At 37.0% G+C, this 19,496-nt stretch overlaps 1 protein-coding gene across 3 annotated transcripts; it reads left to right on the top strand.

Moving 5' to 3' along the window:
* The first annotated feature begins 232 nt into the window (after window positions 1–232).
* On the top strand, window positions 233–5,906 carry LOC123871689 (28 kDa heat- and acid-stable phosphoprotein-like). Of its 3 annotated transcripts, XM_045915600.1 has the most exons (7): window positions 233–400; window positions 497–587; window positions 1,374–1,473; window positions 2,292–2,419; window positions 2,779–2,908; window positions 4,035–4,090; window positions 5,366–5,906. In XM_045915600.1, exons 1-7 carry the CDS (start codon window positions 391–393, stop codon window positions 5,367–5,369), a joined length of 519 nt encoding a protein of 172 aa, XP_045771556.1. In that variant the 5' UTR covers window positions 233–390; the 3' UTR covers window positions 5,370–5,906. The 3 variants fall into 3 exon arrangements, with proteins under 3 accessions (XP_045771556.1, XP_045771554.1, XP_045771555.1); XM_045915598.1 differs by lacking the exon at window positions 4,035–4,090 and having other exon boundaries at window positions 2,779–2,966; window positions 5,370–5,906; XM_045915599.1 differs by lacking the exon at window positions 4,035–4,090 and having other exon boundaries at window positions 234–400; window positions 2,779–2,964.
* Window positions 5,907–19,496: the final 13,590 nt, after the last annotated feature.

Here is a 19,496-nt window from a genome sequence, read left to right as displayed (position 1 = left end):
CGAACGCGGGAAAATTCATAGGTAAATTCAAACCCAAACATGCGTTGGCGGGAGCGTTCCCAGTTCACATGAAACATAGCACAGACAAATAACGAACATAGGTATTGTTGTTTATGGTTGTTAAGGTGATTCTACACTAATGAACCTGAGCAAGAACTATACAAGAATTCAGAGCCAAAAAACTCACTAAAAAACTATAGCTTAGTCTATGATTTTCGTTCTATAGTCTGTGCTTTTGAAAAAAAATGTCGTGTCGTGTCATTGTCTGCTGAATAGACGTCAAAGTTAAATTCGTCGATTATTTAATTACTGAAAAACCACCCAACTTTCCGCTTTACAGGGAAATCTGTTAATTGTAAAACTTTAATATCAGTACAAACAACCTCAACCATGCCACGTGGTAAGTAAAGCCTTTTGCCTATTTATACGTCTCAATGTCCTATTACATTGTTATTGAGAATGTGCTTGTCTTTAACCTGTTTATTTTGTATTACAGGAAAGTATACCAACCACAAGGGACGTAACCGTAAGTTTACCAGCCCTGAGGAATTAGAAGAGCAGAGGAAGCAAGAGGAACTGAAAAAAAAGTAAGTGATAGATGAAAAAATTACTGACACAAAAGGATTTGCAACTTGCCACAAATTCACTGTCATTTATTTTTAATAAGTCTAGGTCAGGTTAAGTTAATTGTTTAAAACAAGTGTAAATTAAAAATTTATAACACCCCCGACAAGTGAAGGTTACAGTAACTAGAAAATAACTGATAACTTTCAAACGGCTGAACCGATTTTCTTGGATTATAGCTAAGAACACTCTCGATCAAGCCACCTTTCAAACAAAAAAAACTAAATTAAAATCGGTTCATTCGTTTAGGCGCTACGATGCCACAGACAGATACACAGATACACAGACACACAGATACACAGATACACACGTCAAACTTATAACACCCCTCTTTTTGGGTCGGGGGTTAATTAAGAATAAAATAACATAATAGATGTCTGTTCTTAATTTTCTAATTATTTCATTGTGCTTAATGTACAAAAGAAAGTTAAATTCAGAAGATATGCTAGGTATCAAAAGCTGTAATTGGTTGTGAGTTTTAGATCTGTTGGTTTGGTTTTATTGCTTTTTATTCTGTAATCTATCCGAACCAATCTGCCAGTCTTATTCTGAGAGGAGAACTGTGCTTAGTACTGAGCAGCGATGGGTTGGTCATGATGATAATGATAAATCTATCTTGTTTTCACTCTGTCTTAAGTCTGAGCAAAGTCAATAGATCTCATGCTATGTATCCTAAAATTGTAATTAAAATATTTATTTGAATGACTGTGAATTTACCATCATAAAACTTAGTTAACTTTTCATTTCAGATGGAGAAAGGAACATGGAGATGAAAGCTCAAGTGAAGAAGAATCTGAAGGAAATAAATCTGGCTCAGATGACAGCGATGACAGTGAGTCTGATGAAGATGTAAGATTCATTATCCATTAATTTTATTTCCTAGAAACTGCTATCAATACTTAATGTTATAGCGATCTCAGAAAGTACTGTATGAATTTTCAGACGGTTTTCACTTATAGAAATAGATTATCTAAGACAGTTACATTATAAAAGCTATGATTTATGAATATTTTGTGAAATGAAGCTACCAGCATGATGATAAAATTATTGTGAATTAAGTTGTATATAACTGCATTTGCACATTTATCTGATTGAGTTGAAACATACAGTTGTTGTTAACATGTATGTGAAGGTTTCAAAATAGGTGGCTCGTGAGTTGCATTGCAATGCATAAGTTAATGTACATAGTACCTGATGATTGACCATAGATTTCAGAACATTTTTTTAGCTAAAACCCTGCATAAATTGCAATGCAACTCGCGCTCAACCTGTTGTACATCGATAGAATTATGATAGAAACCCATAGAAAAGGTGTATTAACAAAACATGTACAAAGTTTCAACTCAATGGAATAAATGTTGCACAATCAGACAGACAGACAAAATTTACTTATGTATAAGGTGTGCAAAAAATTATTATACCACAAGCACACTATAAACTAAAAATGTCATGTTTTGAACTGGTGTTAATTCTGTTTATTTCCAATAAAAGTATCTTATTTTAATTATATGAAAAATTTGTCCACCTAGTGAGGCATCTTCCAGCAATGCACTTTCTGGTGAGGTCAGCATTCTGGCACTATGCACTATGATACCCCAATATCTATCGGTTTCTCGAATTATGTGCCATATTATTGTTTCTTATTATGTAATTTTATGAATTTTCAGCATCCAACTAAAGCAAAGGGTGTCTCGGGCCTCATTGAAGTAGAAAATCCCAATCGAGTAGTTAAGAAGAATAAAAAGTTATCCAATTTAAATACAATCACGGAAGGAGAGAAACCTCAGCTTTCAAGGTAAACTAAATAAAATTTCTTTTCAATTTAGGGATTTGATGTCTCACTGAATCTTACCGCTGTTGATTAATTATTATTTCCCATACACGATATCATTCTTATGACTATTAAAAAGTTGAAACCTCTCTTCCCTTTATAAAAGGCAGAACCCATAATAATAAAAAAATAATAAAATCTTTACGGTGTGTATCACTTTTCAAAATTTATTTTACTAGCATTTTTAAAATTTAATTTGCCGCGACTTTATCTGCATAGAGTTAGGAAATACCACAAGAACCACTAAATTTTGCCAATATACAATGGCAACTGACCATAACATGAACTTTCCCATTTATATCAAGTATGGATGTTCATTCTAGGCGTGAGCGAGAAGAAATTGAAAGGCAACGGGCAGCAGCGGCTTACCAGAAAGCGCATGCGGAGGGTAAAACTGACCAGGCCCGAGCGGACCTCGCGCGACTCGCCATCATCCGGCAGCAGAGAGAAGAGGCGGCCAAGCGACGCGAGACGGAGAAGACTGCTAAAGAAGCGACGACGAAGAAAAAGTAAAGTTCTCTTTTCTTGACATTACTAGTTCATGCGGAGGGTAAAACTGACCAGGCTCCAGTGGACCTCGCGCGACTCTCCATCCTATAGCAGCAAAGAGAAGAGGCGGCCAAGTGACGCGAGATGGAGAAGACTGCTAAAGAAGCGACGACGAAGAAAAAGTAAAGTTCTCTTTTCTTGACATTACTAGTTCATGCGTAGGGTAAAACTGACCAGGCTCCAGTGGACCTCGCGCGACTCTCCATCCTATAGCAGCAAAGAGAAGAGGCGGCCAAGTGACGCGAGATGGAGAAGACTGCTAAAGAAGCGACGACGAAGAAAAAGTAAAGTTCTCTTTTCTTGACATTACTAGTTCATGCGTAGGGTAAAACTGACCAGGCTCCAGTGGACCTCGCGCGACTCTCCATCCTATAGCAGCAAAGAGAAGAGGCGGCCAAGTGACGCGAGATGGAGAAGACTGCTAAAGAAGCGACGACGAAGAAAAAGTAAAGTTCTCTTTTCTTGACATTACTAGTTCATGCGTAGGGTAAAACTGACCAGGCTCCAGTGGACCTCGCGCGACTCTCCATCCTATAGCAGCAAAGAGAAGAGGCGGCCAAGTGACGCGAGATGGAGAAGACTTCTAAAGAAGCGACGATGAAGAAAAAGTAAAGTTCTCTTTTCTTGACATTACTAGTTCATGCGTAGGGTAAAACTGACCAGGCTCCAGTGGACCTCGCGCGACTCTCCATCCTATAGCAGCAAAGAGAAGAGGCGGCCAAGTGACGCGAGATGGAGAAGACTTCTAAAGAAGCGACGATGAAGAAAAAGTAAAGTTCTCTTTTCTTGATATTACTAGTTCATGCGGAGGGTAAAACTGACCAGGTCCAAGCGGACCTCGCGCGACTCTCCATCCTACAGCAGAGAGAAGAGGCGGCCAAGTGACGCGAGACGGAGAAGACTGCTAAAGAAGCGACGACGAAGAAAAAGTAAAGTTCTCTTTTCTTGACATTACTAGTTCATGCGTAGGGTAAAACTGACCAGGCTCCAGTGGACCTCGCGCGACTCTCCATCCTACAGCAGAGAAGAGGCGGCCAAGCGACGCGAGACGGAGAAGACTGCTAAAGAAGCGACGACGAAGAAAAAGTAAAGTTCTCTTTTCTTGACATTACTAGTTCATGCGTAGGGTAAAACTGACCAGGCTCCAGTGGACCTCGCGCGACTCTCCATCCTATAGCAGCAAAGAGAAGAGGCGGCCAAGTGACGCGAGATGGAGAAGACTTCTAAAGAAGCGACGATGAAGAAAAAGTAAAGTTCTCTTTTCTTGATATTACTAGTTCATGCGGAGGGTAAAACTGACCAGGTCCAAGCGGACCTCGCGCGACTCTCCATCCTACAGCAGAGAGAAGAGGCGGCCAAGCGATGCGAGACGGAGAAGACTACTAAAGAAGCGACGATGAAGAAAAAGTAAGGTTCTCTTTTCTTAATATTACTAGTTCATGCGCACGTCGCGCGCTTTGCCATCAGAGCAGCACAGATAAGAGACAGCTAAGCGGCGAGCGAGGTTGAGAAGAAGGCTAAACAAGCGACGACGAAGAAAAAGTAAGGTTCCCTTTTCTTGACATTACTAGTAAGTTCATGCGGAGGGTCAAACTGATCAATCAGATCCGAGCGGACCTCGCGCACTTTGGCATCAGAGCAGCAGAGATAAGAGACACCCTAGCAGCTCGTGAAGTGAGGAAACAGAAAAAGTAAGGTTCTCTTCTTTTGATATTACTAGTAAATTATTGCGGAGAGTAAATCTGACCAGGCTCTATCGAATCTCTATCTGTCTAAAGTTTGATGTGCAATATTTCCCGCAAGGTACTTTACCTTGCACATCGAACTTTTGATGTAAGATAACATTTTGATGTCAGATGGCAGCGGTAATATTTTTGTCACCCAAGTGTGGTAAATGCCCAGAATACTAAATAATACCTTAAGTATGCATCATACAAGATGCAATTAGAATGCTAGGAAAAACGAAGACGGGTGATATTACTGATAAGCAGATACGAATAAAACGCGAAAAAATAAATTTTAAAAACACCTTTATTTTTAAAAGTTTGCTTTGTATTCAAAAAAAACCCCTGACTGACGCTAGAATTTAATAAACGTTGCGAAGATAAGTGCGCGTCGTAGGTGGGCTTTAACCTGGAGTTTTGCATGGTATACATTGCAGGTTTGAAAAATACTAAATCTCTAAAAATACAAGTATAAGGCAAATGGTTATTGGCATTGGATTGTATTTAGGTAGTTTAATAATTTAAGTAGTGTTGTAATTACAAGCAGTATATTTTGATGTGTTAAAATGAGCCATTTTACGATCCATTTTACGAAGAGCGAATGTATTGAATTTTGTCTTATTTTTATTGTTCACAGGTAAATAAATACTCACCATTAGTTGACAGGATTACCATCATTTTGTTCATTCGGCGGCGGCTTTCGAATTCTTAGATCCTTTACCTAAATTGTGATACCTATTTAATTTCAAAATTTTAGCATCGACAACCAAAAAATTTGCAGATATACCAATTTTTAACTAGATAGATAAAATAAACACTCTGTCCAATTAATTGACTGCCATTTTCTACCAAATTTGGTAGAAATTGATATTACTTTAAAATACTACTATTTTTTAGCAGATTATTTATTATGAATTGACTATGGCGCCGATTATGTCAATTTTGGTAGATTTTCTACTGCACAATAATTATAATTGTTGGGATAATTCATTTCAAATCTATTTGTGTTTTATACGTATGCGTAAAAAATTGAATGAAATATTGAAACAGGAAATATTGAAAACATTGTTTCTACTAATATTATAAGTTTGTTGTGTTACTTAGACAGCAACAAACGGGAAGAAAGTGTGCAATTTAGTACATACCTACATTTCTATTTTTTAAATAATATCTAGCTAATTTACAATTAAAATAATACCCATTTTTATAATTCAATAAAATTGTTTTTAAACAACAACTCTATGTATTGTACCTACTCCATGTAATGTTAATTTAATCGTGTATAAAATCTTTTTGCACGCATATACATGTATAGTTGGTGTATAAATGTTATCAGTGTAAAATCGATTCAAATATTCATTACCTACCTACATTTTAAAACCAATGGAATAATTTACCGTTTTTTATTTTATTAAACAAACTATTGTGGTTAACTGATTATTATTTTAGAAACAAAATAAATACATATTATATTATGTAACTTAATAAATTAATTTATGTAATATAATATTAAGTATTGCATTTTTATTTTTCTCCTGAAGTCTATATGAATTTGCTTAGATCTAATTATTATTATTATTGTTGTTAGATAGTCTCACTAGACAATTTTTATATGCGAATATGTATGTGTATAATAAAAACTTAAAACAGAATAATTGTACTTATTTTGTTTTTAGAATGTAGGTTCTATAAATCATTTACAATGCAACTGTGAAAGCCACAGGGAGTAAAGGTACAAGTCCATAGCTGACTAGCCGCCTTTGCCAATCTATGTATTTCTATGAACTAACATTCCGCGTCGCGTCGTCTGAAAGGTATTTCATAGAAACCAGTAGTGTTGTATCGGCTGCTGATGCATTCGGCTGCGGACTTGTACCTAAAACCCGAAGCGTAACGTATTTTTTGATAACTGTGTCTGAGGCGCAACTCCGAACACGACATTGCTATTATACCATTAAGGGCCAATTCACACCGGAACGGCAGTGAAGCGACGAGGCCAACCGCGGCAGGCTCGTCGCCGCCAGCGGGCGCGCGTGGCCTCTAGCGGCCTCTCGACACCAGTTTAGTTTCTCTACACTACATTCGGTGTAGAGTGGGGAGGGCGCGGCCGCTAGAGGCCTCGCTTGGTTGCTAGCGGCCTCTCGTTGCCGCGGGCAGTACCACTGACAAGACGCGTGGGCGCGAGGCCGCTCGCGACGCCACGGGCAGCCGCGCGGCCTTTTCAAGCGTTTCAAGCGATACTGGTCTTTAAATGATGTAGATAAAGTTTTTTATTCTGTCACACTGGAAGTGCTCGCCGCGCCGCTACCGTCGCGTTCCGGTGTGAATCGGCCCTAAGATGTTCCAGCGCCCACTTCCATCTATTCCATACCATCAGGCTCTTGTCATTGTATTTTTTGAAATGTACTAAGCTAGCACTTGATTCCAATGTCTCTCCCACGTCTCATCAGAGACGCTAAATGGATCCATAATAAGTAATACTCGTATATTGTTGAGATGGCAACCGGGGTGAGGACGCCCCGCACATCCCCCGTGCTGTGCGGGGCGTCCCCCGCCTCATACTCCGATTGCCATCTCAAATAGGTACGTACCAGCTAGTACCGAAACAGACCGAAAATGTACGAGTACAGATAGGGACAGCAACATCAATAGCACATACCTAAAATTGCCAGGCTGCTGCCAAGTGAATTTCTGTAAATAGTTTTTTTATCCCATTACAAACAGACAGCCTGTCTGTTTAGCTTTGGGTACGGAACCCTAAAAACGCATTGCAGTAGCCAGTGGGTTACCTACTTCTCGAAGCCGCGTTAACTCTTTTACATCCATTTTGGGAGATGGCATAGTTCCCAGAGGAAAACTAAGCGGCCACAAATTACGGTCCGGACTGAAATGTTGTAAAAATTACTTCGCCGGCCGCCGCGCCGTGGTTGGTGGGCTACCGCAACATAAAATCTAATTATATTAAACCAACTAGGTAGGGTGCATAAATAAAATGTTTTAAGAGATTTATTTAAGTATGTAGGTAATTATTTTACTATACTTATTGTATAGAAGCAGCCGTTACTTTGTGGAAGTCCATGATACACAAAGAATCCAAAACTTAATTTGCTATAAACCACTAAAAAAGGCAGATTTGTATGGTACAACATACATCATGCGACATGCCCTCCCACTAAGCATGCAGGAAAAGCCAGCCACCAAGCACCACCACGCAATTGCGTGAAGATTGTTGGAAATTTGTAATCGGGCTAACCTGGAAGGGGTATGGTAGTTTTTATGCAACCCTCACCCCTTTGGTTTCTAGACTGCATCGTACCAGAAAGCGTAATCGCTTGGCGGCACGGCTCTGCCGGTAGGGTGGTAATTAGCCGCGGCCGAAGCCTCCCACCAGACAAAACTTATGGTTATATTATATAGGTGTAGGTAAGTGTCTGAAAGCTCAACTGAGTCAGTGCGGCGTCTATCTGTAACAAGGGGTGTAAATTCTCATTATACTCGAGCGCGCTGGCCGTGGCCACCGTCAAACTATGCTAATTTAACTTGCCAGCTTCTTTAGTAGGCTAACATGTGAAATGAAAAACAATTATTATTCTGCAACTTTTTATTAAACCTACCTAGTTACTTACGTACGGTCTACTAGGTATTTCGAAAGCGAACGATACCTATTGCCGCCCATCTGAAAAATACAAAGTAGGTAGGTAAATAAATAAATAAGCCTTACACGCTTAGTTGGAGGGGAAAGGGGAATGTTAGTGATGATTAAAATGGCTAATATTCTTATTTAAAAAAATCGCACATTAATCCTAGATAAAACTTAGATAGTTGTGCCAGATCCTTTTTACCACGCACATGCAAACTGTGGAATCAACTCAAATCGGCGGTGTTCCTACTAGATTACAACATGGGGTTGTTCAAGGGGCGGACCAACAAATTCCTGAAAGGCCGGTAATGTATCGGCGGTTCCTCTGGTGCTGCAAATGGGCGACGGTAATCACTTAACATCAGGTGACCCACCTGCTCGTTTGTTCGCTATTTTTTATTTTAAAAAAGTCATCAATTCGACCTCGCGCACTAACTACTACACGGCCACAACCATAGCCAGTGTATGCGGCTCGCATTTTATCAAGCCACTCTTCATAATTTCATACTAGTTATAGTGTTTAGCTTATAACAGATGCATACAACTAGATATCGGAATACCAAGATTACGAATGCGGTGCAAAATAGGGTTTGTATTGGATTTGCATAGATTGCGCTCGAATTCCACTCAGGTACGCCCCAGGGATGTAGCGAAGCAGATGGCAAACAACATACCTACCTATATTTATATTAGATTATAGGATTATAGGTAATTCTCGTAGCGTGTCGAAGCTTGTAACAGAACAAAGCATCGTAGTCTCTCGTAGCCTTTAGTAGAGCTGCTACATTCATGAATATAAGCTATAGAACGATGCGTCGAAGGATGTACTGAACCCTCGAAGTTTTAAAATCGTAAGTGACAGACAGTACGGTCTATCCAGTGGGTATACCTTTGTCCTATAGGTACTCTATCGCATAGAGATTGTTGTATCTAATACTAAATACTCCATAGACTTTTGATGTGGTGGTGCCCGCCCAGTTAGCAAAATTTGCTCAAGCAAGGTGTCCCATCGCCAACTCCAGATACCTACTAATGCCTTACAAGTCCATGGAAGTACCTATCTGCCTCTGTTATACCAGTAACTATTCCGTTATTATTATTACTATCGAAAAAATTGTACCTTCCTATATTTTTGTTTTGCTTTGTGTGTGTTTTTCTGTGTGTAATAATTTTGTGGTGTACCTACCTACAATAGAAGTCTAAAGGTACATTCATTCATTCATTCAAAGTGACGGCAGACAATTGATAGTGCATCATCCTCAGTACAAAATATAAAATCACCTAAAACTTAATAACCATTTGATTCAATCACTTACAGGTTATAAGTAGGTACCTAACTACCTTATTATGAACCAATCATTCAAAAATACAAATTAATTCGTTTGCATAGCTCGTTTGTATAATTTTCTAAACAACTTTTGTTTCAAAACTATATAATTTACGCAACAATTACCTACGTACTTATTAAATAAAATACGAACCCAACGAACCTATTGACGTAAGCCCCATGGTATTCTAGAATGTTAAAATTAGTTTCCATTTACGAGGTATTTCGGACTCCACGAGGCTCTTATTAAGTAAAATGAACGCAGCTCCCGGCAGTAACTTTTCATATGCAGAATTGCAACTAAAATATTTAATATCATAATTCTATTACGTACATTTATGCAAAATGCCTTTGCTTTGCTGAATAAAATTTAAATGTTACAATGGTATCTTTAGAAATTATATTTTCAGTGTTCTCCTTTGTATGGTTTCTTATGGGAGGTTTCGGCCACACCTTAACTGTTACAGATTTATTATAATACTAGGTACGAATATATAGGTATGAAATACCTAGGTAGGTACCACACAGATTAACGCATAAATTGCAGAAAAAATATTTTATAATCAAGTAGGTAGATATTACAGAAGATTAGTATCGTCTAATACTCGTCTAATTTATTTATATCTTTAGCAAATGGGTTGATAAATACGTATAACTGTACCTACCTAGGAACATATTCATATTTAACACTTTATTTGAACGGGAGGATACGTAGAAACTACACACGGAAAGTAACAAGTGTAAATTAAAAATTTATGACACCCCCGACAAGTGAAGGTTACATTAACTAGAAAAGAGCTGATAACTTTCAAACGGCTGAACCGATTTTCTTGGATTATAGCTAAGAACACTCTCGATCAAGCCACCTTTCGAACAAAAAAAACTAAATTAAAATCGGTTCATTGGTTTAGGAGCTACGATGCCACAGACAAATACACAGATACACACGTTAAACTTATAATACCCCTCTTTTTGGGTCGGGGGTTAATTAAACAAAGAGAGCGTGTATGCTTTTACCACCATTCGTATTTTTCCACGTTTTACATTGCGTAGACCCACAGACCTTAATAGCAAGCAGGCATGTCAATAAATCATTTAAGGTAATTGCTATTTGACAAATCGCAAAAATGCTGTACTTTGAAGTAAATTGTTTATTTTTCTAAAGCATTAACATCTATTAAATACATGCAATTAAAAACTTCAGTTTGTGAAGATTATAAGGGCCTTTTTTAATTTAGTATACATTATCCCAATAATAAAAAAAAACAAGTTGTAAACATTGCTGTTCGCAACTTGTTCTGTAAAAGTTTTCTTTAACATCTTGATACTTTGAAGCCAACCTCCAGAAAATGATATGTTTAGGTTTAGCAATCAATTTGAACTGTTAGTTTTATACTAAATGTTTTTCATTTCTTAAATAATCTAAAACTAACCAAAAAACTTCCTGTGCTATTTATTTTCTTGCAGGCGCTCTATGGAATTCAGTGTCCACTGGACTGTCATGGCGGAAGGACTGTGCGCGTCATTTCGTCGCAAAATATTATTTAAAATGAATTTAAGCTTATTATTTTTGAATGAAAGTTGTGTTTATAATCGTTGAAAAATAAAATAGGAATTTTTTCATTTCTAAATGAAGCCTGCTTATATACTAAAATTTATTCGAAAGTTACGGTTTTACCAGGTAAATACTCGGAGGTTGTCATAGATTATGATGACAGATAGTAAGTGTTCTAAATAGGTATTATACCTATGTTTTTTAGGAGATAGCGCGCCTCGTTTCGGGCGCCGTGTTCCGAAATGGATTTCGTAGTAGTGCAAGTTTGGTGCAAGCCCCACATGACGGAGGGGTATGCGTCAGGCATTTCCTGTGTACAAAAAAAGACCTATATTTCGGATCCATTTTTCATCACTGACATCATGCACTATTCAAAGACTGGTCTTCAAGCATTGAAGAATTTTGGACGAGAGACATCTCGAAGGTTCCCGAAGGCTGCCTAACTGAGTTAGATTTGTCGGCTAGCTAGCTTTTTTTGAAATTGGACCTACTTAGCTGGATTGTGTGTTAGAGATTTCTTATGAGATATTATATGTACATAATATAACCATCATAAGGAAGCTCAGATTCATGCTGCGGGCAATGGGGAGAGCCTAAAGGTTGGAACGCCATTTCGGCGGCCGTGTTTCCTGCCATATATACCATAGATACCTGCAAGCCAAGAGTGAATAGGCATCTTCCAGGTAAGCGTGCTCCAACTTGGACCTCATCATTGCTTTCTTTAAAGCATGATTGTCGTCAAGCGCAAGCGCAAAGATTCAGGCGGCGCAAACCCGTAGCATGTGGAAGACCCTATTAAAGACCTATGTTCACTGTGGACGTCTGTCGGTTGATGTTGATGATTATGTCTTTAGTGCAAGTAGTTCAGTAGTTTCAGAGTTTATCGATAACAAACAAACAAACCTTTCCTCTTCATAATATATGTACTTAGTAGCGCAAACTTGGAAAAAATCTCGTGGAAACTCTTTGATTTTCCGAGATAAATGTAATTTTACCTGGCAGCCCTAATCAATTTTATCACTGATAATAATAACTAATTCATAACCGTTAAAACTAAGAGTCAAAATCTCGTTTTTCTAGTCGAGTTCCGTAGGCTCTTTGAACCCACCGCATTATTATCCCAAGAAAACCTACCATTAGATGTAGGAATAATGGAAAGAGGTCACAACCCTCAGCAATAAAGAATACGATGCGGAGAGAGATGTCACTCTCAAGGTCTTTAAATGTATCCATGCAAACAACCACGTCGACTGGTTGCTCCGTTGCAGCGTGATTGAATATTAAACCAACAAACACACTTTCGCATTTGAAATATGGCCAGTGATTATAAGAAACAGTTTAAATCTCTCTCTGAGAGACGTTAGGCAAAGTGAACACGAATTATGACACTTCTGTGTTCTTATACAAGCTTAGGTCTCTCAATTTTGTCAATTAATGTCAAATTTCTTTCTCAGATCAAAACCTAGTAAGTGGTTTAAATTCAAGAGAAGTTTAGGCCGTAGTCTTCAACAAGAAACTCGGCGGTTGCTCTTTTCAAAGATTTGATGTACAATATTAAATTGCTTAAAACGCACATAACTGAAAAGTTAGTAGTGCGTGATTCCAGGATCGAACCCCCGACTTTCGATTAGGAGGCGGACGTTCTAACCACTAGGCTATGACAGTTTTTAAATTAAAGGGGTTTAAATATTTTAGTGTGAAGACTGGCCTACACATTTATTCATTAGATGTGCATCACTTTCTTTTTTAGGGTTCCGTACCTCAAAATGAAAAACGGAGCTCTTAAAGGATCACTTTGTTGTCTGTCCATTTGTCCGTCCGTCCGTCAAGAAAACCTATACAGTACTTCCCGTTGATCTAGAATCACGAAATTTGTTCTCGGATTTATTCCTTTACTTGGGCTATGAGAGTTGAGACCTATCTACCTGCCCATAATTCTAGGTTAACGGGAAATACCCTATCGGTTTTCTTGACAGACACGACAGACGGACAGACGGACAGAAAGACAGACAACAAAGTGATCCTATAAGGGTCCCGTGTTTCCTTTTGAGATATGGAACCCTAAAAACATTATGTAAGTATGCAAAGTATTTCCCTTGCAAGCCATATTTAACAGTTGACATGTAGAGGTCATTGACTTTTCCTATCTTACTTTTAAGTTTTAATGCATCATTAAGTATTTACTGTTTTGACATGGTATTTAGATAATGGGTGATATTTATTTTATTTAATCTAATTCCTTTGAAAAACTTAGTAAGGCGCATTAATCTATAAAAAACCTAGCCAGTTCATAGACTTACTATGTTTTAAAATGGTCAAAGCGACTTACTAGCTTTTAATTTTACTTTAATGTGGGTGTCCTTACAATACAACGGGACATACTATGAAAGTTAGGCTTATGACATAAAACGATTTTCGGAAAAATGACATTTACTTTGTTTTGATATGGGGCGGTCGATATAATTAGGTACTAGGGTAAAGGCTCAAGTAAATTAACAGATTGGACGTTTTTACATGTATTAAGAGCTGGAATAAAAAACCGGCTGATATACCTTTTTTAAATATTTTCTTACAAATTCTTACACTTTTTTCAATTTCAATTTCAAAACCGTGTTCCGTTCAAACCGTTCAAAAGTGTGTGTGCGTGCGTCCATGTGTGTGTGTGAGTGTGTGTGAGTATATACTTGTCTGTATGTTTGTACGAGTGTTTGTTAGTGTGGTATTGCGTTGTATAACCACATGAGTAGCGAACAGAGTCAAAGCTTCATACAAGCGCGCTACGATAGGTACACTACTACAAGCTTGAGGCGCGTGTGTGCGTGAGCACAGGCGCTACGTCGCGTACGGAGAGAAATCGGTTTATACCGGCTCGGCCTGTGCTCAAGCTCAGGGGCTGCAGTACACGTCGCGCGTCGTGTTTTCATTTAATTTAATGTTAATGATAATAATTTAAATAGTGTTTAAAATCTATTTTCTTGAACTGTCATAGATTTTGTTCAAAATCAATATTTGAGGATCCCTAGGATCACAAAACAGGATATTGTTACCAAATTTAAAAAAATCGACGCCATTTTGAAATTCTTTGTTAATTGACCGATTTCGTTCAAAATCGATATTTAGAGCTCCCTGGGATCACGAAATAAGAAACTGTTACCAAAATTTAAAAAAGTCGACGCCATTTTGAAATTCTTTGTAAATTGACCGATTTCGTTCAAAATCGATATTTAGAGCTCCCTGGGATCACGAAATAAGAAACTGTTACCAAAATTTAAAAAAGTCAACGCCATTTTGAAATTCTTTGTTAATGGACCGATTTCGTTCAAAATCGATATTTAGAGCTCCCTGGGATCACAAAATAAGAAACTGTTACCAAAATTTAAAAAAGTCGACGCCATTTTGAAATTCTTTGTTAATTGACCGATTTCGTTCAAAATCGATATTTAGAGCTCCCTGCGATCACAAAATAAGAAACTGTTACCAAAATTTAAAAAAGTCGACGCCATTTTGAAATTCTTTGTTAATTGACCGATTTCGTTCAAAATCGATATTTAGAGCTCCCTGCGATCACAAAATAAGAAACTGTTACCAAAATTTTAAAAAGTCGACGCCATTTTGAAATTCTTTGTTAATTGACCGATTTCGTTCAAAATCGATATTTAGAGCTCCCTGCGATCACAAAATAAGAAACTGTTACCAAAATTTTAAAAAGTCGACGCCATTTTGAAATTCTTTGTTAATTGACCGATTTCGTTCAAAATTGATATTTAGAGCTCCCTGCGATCACAAAATAAGAAACTGTTACCAAAATTTAAAAAAGTCGACGCCATTTTGAAATTCTTTGTTAATTGACCGATTTCGTTCAAAATCGATATTTAGAGCTCCCTGGGATCACAAAATAAGAAACTGTTACCAAAATTTAAAAAAGTTGACGCCATTTTGAAATTCTTTGTTAATTGACCGATTTTGTTCAAAATCGATATTTAGAGCTCCCTGGGATCACAAAATAGGAACCTGTAACCAAAATTTAAAAAAGTCAACGCCATTTTGAAATTCTTTGTTAATTGACCGATTTCGTTCAAAATCGATATTTAGAGCTCCCTGGGATCACAAAATAAGAAACTGTTACCAAAATTTAAAAAAGTTGACGCCATTTTGAAATTCTTTGTTAATTGACCGATTTTGTTCAAAATCGATATTTAGAGCTCCCTGGGATCACAAAATAGGAACCTGTAACCAAAATTTAAAAAAGTTGGCACCATTTATAATTCTTTCTAAATTGACTGATTTCGTTCAAAATCGATATTTAGATCTATCGATCGATATTTAAAGATCGATATTTAAACTAGGCAATCACAACAAAAACAAACTTTACCATCTTGTTGAACAAATAACTATTGTTAATTAAATTGTATCCTCCAGTGCCAGCCCTACCAAAATAGTTATAAATTTTGCTCGCTTCTTAGAAGCTTTGCCTCTGTTTGCTACTCTATGGTATAACACCATGTTAGTAAATCTTAGTATATTTTTAACCGACTTTAAAAAAAGGAAGAGGTTCTGAATTCGTTGGTATCTTTTTTTTTATGTATGTTCCCCGATTACTCAAAGACGCCTGGACCGATTTGGATTTTTTTTTTGTTTGATAGGGTATACTTTGCAAGTGGTCCCATATAAATTTGGTAAAGATCTGATGAATATCTTTGAAGATGGAGAACAGAACTCCTCAATGGATAAGAGCAAATTCAATTTTTTTTTAATGTATGTTCACCGATTGCTCAAAGACGCCTGGACCGATTTGGAATATTTTTTTTTTTTTGAAAAGCTAGGTATACTTTGCAGGTGGTCCCATATAAATTTGATGAAGTTCTGATGAATATCTTCTGAGATGGAGAACAGAACTCCTCAATGGATAAGAGCAAATTGCTCGCGATCAGTGTAATTGCTTAGTAAACAGTAGGGTTTTAGCTGGGCATGGCATATTATTATAGTACAGTGGGGCCACTAAAAATTTTGAAATAAAAAAATTTCAAAATAAAAATAAAACCGACTTCAAAAACCACAATAACTTAAATTATTTTTTACTTTTTAGTGTTTGTGATTTTGAAGTCGGTTTTATTTTTCTTTTGATTTTTTTTTATATTTATTCTGGTATTCTTCTTTCTTGTATATGGATCCCTCTTGGGTATCCCCATTTCTCTCTGTCTTTGGTACTATCAAGCTAATTTTCTCTCGCGATTTGCACAATAGCATTAGACCAACGCGTCTTCGGTCTACCTACCTGTCCTTCTTTCATCTGTAAAAATCGATACAATATGACCATTTGCATTTCAGTTTTAGGGCATGTCTCAAGGTGTCTGTAGGCTTTGTCTTTTTTCTTATGTCTTCAATTCTCACTTTGAATATTTTTTGCTTAATTTATGCACCTTGCCATCGCCCTTTAGCAAGTCACTATTTCTTTTTATATTCTTTGTCTGGACCCATGTTTGGCTGGCATAGGTAAGGCATGGCAGGATGCATGTATCTATAACGGATCTTTTAAGATGTACTGGGTAAGCTCCTTTCATTCTTTCCTTTTGTGCCCAGTAAAACAAGCATACTCGGGCTACTTTGAGAACCCATTAGCAGCTAACAGCAAGGCCTGGACTCCAATTTTTATATGTGGAAGCTGTATTTCCTCGTTGCGTTTATGAGCAAATAAGAATAGTTAACTACTAAAAAAAAATTATAATTTGGCGCAAACCATCTAAACACCATGATGATTATTATTTCTGCGTTGTGAATATTACCAGAAGAAACAGCAAAAAAAATTGTTCCAAGCGGCTCTATTGTAACTTGCAGTCTGCAATTTGAACGATTCTGACTTCTGGTGATAAATCTGTACCTCAGCCCCAACCCAGTACCTCTAATCTACCATTCTACTCTTAACACATTCAGTAGCTGATGTTGCACTTCCAGCGACTTGGATGCAACAAGGGCGTTAAGTTTCATTTTCTCTGTAGTCATTTGGACTGTTTTCCAGAAAATTTAGGTGACTTTCAAACTAAGATAACTATACCAAAGGGGATAATATCATATGAAAGGGCTGTATTATACATTCTAAAACAGGTTTTATTTATTATTATTATGTAAAATAGTTTTTGATTTATCGCGCAAAATGTAGAAAAAAATATACAATAAGTCAAAAACTGAAAATCTGACATTTTTTTTAAAATTCCAAGCCGAAAATATACTTAAGAATTTATTAATAGGAATCGAGAGTTTATGCACTAGATAGAGTTCGTTCATTCACTGAAATTCCCAGTTCATTTACTGGCAATTTATCCTTTTGTTAAATAAAATAATTTATAATAATTAATACCACGCATTTTTTTGCGTTTTTGATATTTAAATAATTTAAGAGTGTATACCTACTGTGTATAGACACAGATAAAAAAAAATATAAAAATTATATATAGAACGATTCTCATAAATCTTAATTTTAGGTCAAAGTCAGGGTAGTCCTTATTCGTTCATTTACTGGATCTTTTACCCTCCTACGTCAAAATACTAAAAGTCCGCGTAAATTTCGCAGATTGAAATGTCTGCTTGATTAATTGTCAATAGAGGGTCATGACATGTCAAAATTGCTAGTTTGAAGGGGAAATCGTCAATGTCATTCGCATAGGTTTTCCTCTTAATTCCGACGTACCCACGAATCTCTTATCGATTTCACTGAATGGCGATTATTTTTGCGAGGCGCTTACTTGCCATTTTTCGTTTTGGCACCAAATGCCTCTGTAGGAAATAAAATATTATGTTATTCCTGTACTTGTGCTATAAGACCTACCTACCTAATTTCATGATTCTAGGTCAACGGGAAGTACCCTATAGGTTTTGTGACAGACACGACAGACGGGCGGACGGACGAACGGACAGACAGACGGACGGACGGACAGACAAACAGACAACAAAGTGATCCTATAAGGGTTCCGTTTTTCCTTTTGAGTACATGGAACCCTAAAAAGCAAGAAAACGATGAACAGAAATTTATTTTCTATCGTTCCGTTTGTTACATCCGCCCTGAAACATTATTATTAGCAGCCCCGTGTATTTTATTAAGCCATCGCGATTTCCATTCTACTGCGTCACAGGCTCGAATGCCGAAATTGTTTTACAATGCTAATTACGGAAATCGTATTGTATCGAAATTCTTCGCTTTTCACTTAGAGAAAAATACTTATTGGCTAAATTAAAGACTCCTAAATGTTCACTAATGTAATAATACAATTATTTGATAATGCAGTAATCCAGGAACCAAATTTCATGATTCTAGGTCAACGGGAAGTACCCTTTAGGTGTTCTTGACAGACACGACGGACGGACAGACAGACAGACAACAAAGTGATCCTATAAGGGTTCCGTTTTTCCTTTTACGAGGTTCGGAACTCTAAAAATTGTGAATGCTGAATGTTTTGTTACAAGTGAATACCTACTCGGATTTATGAGCACTTTTAGGTACATTTATTTTCATAATTTTTTGCGAATCTTTGAAAAATATGCTTGCTAACACATCGTATTACATATTTAGGTACTAATTTGAAAGCACATAGGAACTTCGGGTTTCATTCCAATCTGTGATTCCAATGCATCCCGAGCATTGTAGATGAAATTGTTTCACAATTTAATTACAGGGCGGCTATTGCCATTGCTTTTGACTAGTGAAGTAGGTAGTCCGACTCTGTAACATTAATTTTATTGTACGCCTGGCGTAATTTTACACTTTATTCGTTTTATATTCATTCATTTCCCATTCGAATTGTTCATTTCTTTATATTAGCCTTTCGCCATTCCTCTCCAAAAAATCGTTAAGTTTGTGCTAGGAGTAGGTATTACAATTAAATAGTGCAACGGGCGGGGATGGAACCGCCAACCTTTCGGTTTTCAGTCCACTCCTTTAACCGTTGAGCTAGTGAGGGTTATTGTTAAAACTGTGCTGAAATGTAAATCAGTTTCAACAGTTTGACTACCTCCAAAATACCTTATTTAGAATGGCGCTAAAAATTACGAATTAAAAAAGAGACCGAACCCCTACCGTACCTTACCTTAAAAGTAGGTATTTGTAGCATTTCATAAAGCTAAAGCTTGTAGGAGGAAATTTTCTAAACAAACACAGTTAGTTTTATTTCACTAAAGATTTATTTATTCTTATATTACAAATAACATTATGTACATCATATAATTACATTAGTATCTATTGTTACATTTTTTTA

This window comes from Maniola jurtina, chromosome 14 (genome assembly GCF_905333055.1).
Source record: "Maniola jurtina chromosome 14, ilManJurt1.1, whole genome shotgun sequence".
Classification (NCBI taxonomy): Eukaryota; Metazoa; Arthropoda; class Insecta; order Lepidoptera; family Nymphalidae; genus Maniola; species Maniola jurtina.
This window is presented reverse-complemented; position numbering and strand designations above follow the sequence as displayed.